General features: G+C 59.7%; 1 protein-coding gene across 4 annotated transcripts; it reads left to right on the top strand.

Annotated features, from left to right (window-relative positions):
• Positions 1–440: 440 nt before the first annotated feature.
• On the top strand, positions 441–4,392 carry GNG8 (G protein subunit gamma 8). 4 transcript variants are annotated; one of them, XM_082607240.1, is made up of 3 exons: positions 441–1,081; positions 3,803–3,888; positions 4,203–4,392. In XM_082607240.1, the coding sequence occupies exons 2-3, from the start codon at positions 3,805–3,807 to the stop codon at positions 4,329–4,331; spliced, it is 213 nt and encodes a 70-aa protein (XP_082463366.1). In that variant the 5' UTR covers positions 441–1,081; positions 3,803–3,804; the 3' UTR covers positions 4,332–4,392. The 4 variants fall into 4 exon arrangements, with proteins under 4 accessions (XP_082463366.1, XP_082463367.1, XP_082463369.1 ...); XM_082607241.1 differs by lacking the exon at positions 441–1,081 and adding an exon at positions 1,101–1,675; XM_082607243.1 differs by lacking the exon at positions 441–1,081 and adding an exon at positions 2,442–2,546.
• The last annotated feature ends 936 nt before the right edge of the window (positions 4,393–5,328 follow it).

Raw genomic sequence — 5,328 nt, 5'->3', positions numbered from 1 at the left:
GGGGGACGGGGGCGCCCTAACTCCCCTTCGCTCTTCCGCAGCCGGGCCCGGGGCCCTGGCACGTCCGGCGCGCCTGATGCTTTCCAGATGTGAGCCTGGTTCCCCTCCCCCACCTGGCCCCGTTGCTCCCGCGGGGTAGGAGGGAGGGGAGCTACAGTCCGATACCCCCCTATCAAATCGCTACCAGGGACCCCGGCCCGTATCCCCTCCCGGCAGGTCTCGTTTCCCTGTTCAAGCGGTAAAAACCGAATTGGAATGGGCTGAGTGCAGTAGAGACGAGGCTCTCCCCCACCTCCACCTCTTCCCCGGGCTCTGCCTCAGCCCCTCCCGCAGCCCACTCGGGCGACACGCCGCACCCAGGCCGCGCCCCTACCGACCCGCCCCCCGAACACTCCCCTTATAAACCCCGCCCCGAACCACCGCCCCTTTGGCTGCCCGGAGGTCAGGCCCCGAGGTCAGGTCCCTCGGACGCGCCTCCGCCTTCAGGTCCCCTGCGGAGGGCGCGGTCTGAGTTGTCTGTCTCTCTACCCCGCTCTGTTTTGTGTCTCTGGGTGTCTGTGTTTCTCGGTCACTATTTCTGTCTCTGTACTTTTCTGTGTGTCTCTCCTGTACCCTGTACGTCTCTATATCTGTCTCTCTCTGCAACCCTCTGCCTGTCTCTGTCACTCTTTGTCCCTACGTCTCTATCTCTCCAAATTCCCGTCTCTGTGTCCCTATCTCTCTCTGCCTCTGTCTCTCCCTGCGTCTCTCTCTCCCTCTCTGAATTTCTGTGTCCCAGTCCATCTTCAATGATCTCCCTCTAGCTGCCTCCACCTTTCTGTGTCTCTTTCCCGCGTCTGCATGCCTAGCCGGACAGCGGGGGCGCCTTGCCCTCAGGGTTTCCACAGCCTCCTACGGCTTTGGCGCCGGCAGGGTGGACAGCTCGGCGGGCCGCGGGCGCCCCCGTGTGGCCCGCAGGGGGCTCTAAGGAGAGAACCGCAGGCTGAGGGCGCGCGCCCGCACGGGTGTGCCTGGAGCAGAACACTGTGGCCGCCCGTGGGTGACACCGGGAGGTAGTGTGTGACGCCAAGAGACTCACTGTGTGAGTGTGTGCTACTTGAGATCGCGCGTGACGCCAGAGGTTGTGTGTGGCTGTGTGACCTTCTGAGATTTTCTGTGACAACCAGAAACAGGGTGTGACTGTGTGAAATCGTGTTTTACACCGAGACGTTGTGTGTGACAGTGTATGTGAGGTGACCGAGATGACCTATAGGTGACTGTGTGTGACACCGTGAGGTTGGGTGTCCCTGAGACACTATTTGGGGGATGTTTGTGACATCGAGAAACCATACGTGAGCAAGAGATCATGTGTGACAGTGTGCCTGCCACATGGTAAGGACAGGAGAGTTGTGTGTGTGAGAGAGGGCGAGAGTGAGTGAGTGTGATCCGCCAAGTAATGATGTGAGAAGCAGTGTGAGAGGCCCCGGGGGCCGAGGAGCTGGGTGTGAGAGAGTGACCATGTGAGTGTGAGAGAGGATGTGTCAGCCACACTGATGACGTATGAGAAGCTGGGTGGGACTGTGTGTAACACAGATCGTGTGGGACACTGAGACTGGCCCAGTGTCATGACAGTGCATTCGAGAGTGTTCAAGCATCCTGGGCACTCAGATGGGTGTACGAGAGAAACCTCGTGTGTGTAAGTGTACGTGTGTGACACCAGGAGATTGCGGTGTGAGGGTGACAGCTGTGTGTGACACATTGCGTAAGGCTCGGCATGACATCTTGAGAGATTGTGTGTGATCTTGTGCGGAGCTGTGTGTGTATACTTGACACTCTTGAGTTGTGTAAGATGTCACCAGTGAGGATGGGCCAGACTCGGAGAGACTGTGAGGGACCGTGTGACATTTTGAGAGGCTGTGTGACTGTGGCGTTCTGGGAGGTTGTGTGTTGAGCACAGCTGGTTCAGGAGACCGTGTGCAGCGCTGTGTGACACAGCGCGATATTGTGCATCTCTCTGCCAGGGACAGTGAGTGTGAGTCCGCTTGCTGAGAGGGGTCGTCTGGGATGGGGTGACACTGAGGTGGGGATATGACAGGGTGGCAGGGCATATGTAATGGAGTGAGAGGCTGGGACCCACAGGAGAGATTTGTGTGACTGTGGAATAAATGCAGCAGAGCATGGGGCACATCTTGAGAGACTGTCTTTACCTGTGAGTGTGTGTATGTGTGTGTGTGTGTGTGTGTGCGAGAGAGAGAGAGAGAGAGAGAGAGAGAGAGAGAGAGAGAGAGAGAGAGATTGAGAGGGGAGACTGCGAGAGAGATAGAGGGAGAGAGAGGGGCATGGAAACACAAAGACAAAGAGGGGGACGGACAGACATAACAAGAGGACCCAGAGAGACAGAGGGGAGGCAGCGAGGGCGAAGGGGATGGTGGTGGCAGCGGCAGGAGGAGGCGGGTCCTCAGGGACTGTGCCCCAGGAGAGGGAGCGGGGTGGGGCTGAGGGGGGACCCAGACGCTGCTTCCCAGCCTCTGCCACCCGCGCGCCATCCCAGCCCTGAGCAGCAACAGGTAGGAGGCTCCGGTCTCGGCCCCGCCAGCTAGTTCCTCTGCCTGGGAATGAATGGATGCGTGAGTGAATGAATGACTTTACACTTCTGCATCTCCATCAGCCCGTCTGTCCCTCTGTCCCTCCATGTGCCCCTCTCTGTCCCCCTTCGTCACTCCATCTCTCCTCCTGCCCCTCCACTTCCTTCTCTCTGTCCCCCTGCCCGTCCTCTCCTCTGTCCCTTATCTCCTCTGTGCCTCTCTCTCCCCCTCCTCGCTGTCCCTCCCTCTACCGCTCCATTTGTCCCTCGCTCTCCTCTCCAACTCCATCACTCCATCCCTCCCCAACCCTTCCATCTCCCCTTCTCTACCCTCCCTCGGTCCCTGCGTCCCCTCTGTGCTTCCCTCCCCCTGGATCACTCTGGCCCTTTCTTTACCCCTCTATTGGTCTCCCTCTCTCTCTGCTCCCTCCATCACTCCGTTCCTCCCATCTCTCCATCTTTCTATCCCTCCTCAGTCTCTTTATTCCCCCCTGTGCCTCAGTCTCTGCCTCTGTCATTTTGTCTCTTCCTCTGCCCCTCTCCCACTCATGGCTGGGTTGCCCCCCTCTCCAGCCCTCTCTCCGGCTGCTAATGAGCAAGAGAAGCCTTTGAGGTGGCCAGAGCTGGGGTGGGGGGGCTCCCCGAGGGGGGCGGAGGGGGCAGCTGCTGCGAAGGCCCTAATGAGGCCCCCTCTGGGCCCCTCCCGCCGTGATCTTAATTCCTCCTTCTCCCTGGAGAACCGCTAATTGGCCTGGGGAGGGACCCCTCCTGGCTCATGCTCTATCCCCGGGAGGTGAAGACACCTGGATCCCTGGATCTTGATCCAACACCTGTGGCCCTGACCTTCTGTCCCTCCCTCCACCTGCCTCTCAGCCTCCCATCTGTGCTTCCCTCCCGGCTTCCCCCTCCTCTCTGTGTTCCTCCCTCCACCTGACTCTAGGTACCCCATCCGTGCACCCCTCCATCCCTCCACTTGCCCCTCTCCTCTCTGTTCATCTGTCCCTCTTTCGGCCGGCTTCTTGGTCCCCCATCTGCGCAGATCTTCATCTCTCCACTTTTCTTCTGTTGTCCAGTCCCTTCCTCCACCTTCCTCTGGGCACCCCTTTCGTGCGCCCTTCCACGCACGCCCCTGTTACTGAGTCCCATCACCACCGCCATCCCTATCTGGGGATCCAGCTTTGCCCTAGCCTGCCCCTCCGCCCCGACTCCCGCCGGCTTTTAACCCTGTCCCCGCCGCAGCCATGTCCAACAACATGGCCAAGATAGCGGAGGCCCGGAAGACGGTGGAACAGCTGAAGCTGGAGGTGAACATCGACCGTATGAAGGTGCTGGGTCGGGGTGGGGAGGAAGGCGGGGGCTTCGGGGCTGGGGTTTGGACCGGTCAGTGTTGGGAGTGGGGCCGGGAGCCGTGGAGAGATCCCCTTCGGAACCGGACAGAACCCGGGGAGGGGGCCTAGGCAAGGGGGCGGAGCCCAGTAAGGGACGTGGCCAGAGCTAAGGCGGGGCCCAAGGGCGGGCCCGGGTAATGGGAGCGGTCCGGACAAGGGGGCGGGGTCTGATAAGGGGCGGGCCTGACCCGAGGAGGGGCCCAGGCAAAGGGCGGGGCGGGGCGTGAACATCTCCACCCGGGTGCCCGCAGGTGTCACAGGCGGCGGCCGAGCTCCTGGCCTTCTGCGAGACTCACGCCAAAGACGACCCGTTGGTGACGCCGGTACCCGCCGCAGAGAACCCCTTCCGCGACAAGCGCCTCTTTTGCGTCCTGCTCTGAACCCTCCCGACCGCTTACCCTCCCCTGTCAAAGTATGAATCCAATAAACGTGGTGACAGTGGTGGTGCCTGTACTTTCGGGGAAACTGAGGCACGCGCAGAGCTTGGGGCCACCGTAGGGGAGCCGGTGTCCCGTCTCACCCCTTCTGAGTGTGTGTGGAGCGTCTGGCGGGGCGTGAGGTTATGCGGGGTTTGTGGATGCGGAGGCGGTAGGGGAGGAAATGAGCGCTCCTGGCTCTGGCCTCCACAGAGTGTTCCGCGATCCTGAATTTATTTAATCGACCCAGCAGCCTCAGAAAGCAGCTGGCTACTTGTACGACACCCATCTTACAGATGAGGAAACTAAGCCAAAGTTGGCTAGGAGATAATGGGGTGAAGACTGGACTCCAGCGCTACCTGAACCTCTCAGCTGGCCTCTCTTCTCTCCTCCCTCCTGAGTTGGAGGTTCTTAGAATCCCCAGTGTCCACCTTTCTCATCCCCTGAATGATTCCACCCCCTTTTCCCACATCTGGTTAGTCCCTGACACAGGCCCCCATCTCCTTAAGCACTGAACTTTTCTCTGTTTTTTATTCATTCTTCCAAACACTGCTGGCCCTGTGCTGGTTGAAACTGGGGACACGGCCGTGACTGAGACAGTCCTGGCCCTGGGCTTCTGGGGCTCAGAATCCAGTGGGAGAGACAGACCTGTCCCCAGATAGTGATGATTCAGAGTGGGCAAGGCTGGGATGGGGGAATTCAGAGGGAATGCCTGACTCAGCTTGAAGGTCAGGGAGGGCTTCCTGGAGGAGGGAACATCTGAGCTGGGACATGGTGATAATAAAACTTGGGGACCTAGGGAACTTCCCTGGCAGTCCTGTGGTTAGGACTCTGTGCTTCCACTGCAGGGGTCACGGGTTCAATCCCTCGTCGGGGGAACTAAGATCCCGCATGCCGCAGGGTGTGGCCAAAAAAAACCCCCAAAAAACAAACACAAAAACTTGGGGACCCAGAGAAGAGA

The sequence above is a fragment of the Mesoplodon mirus genome, assembly GCF_964341445.2.
Source record: "Mesoplodon mirus genome assembly, chromosome: 19".
NCBI lineage: Eukaryota > Metazoa > Chordata > Mammalia > Artiodactyla > Ziphiidae > Mesoplodon > Mesoplodon mirus.
The sequence above is the reverse complement of the archived record's forward strand: the minus strand, read 5'-3'. Positions and strand labels throughout refer to the sequence as shown.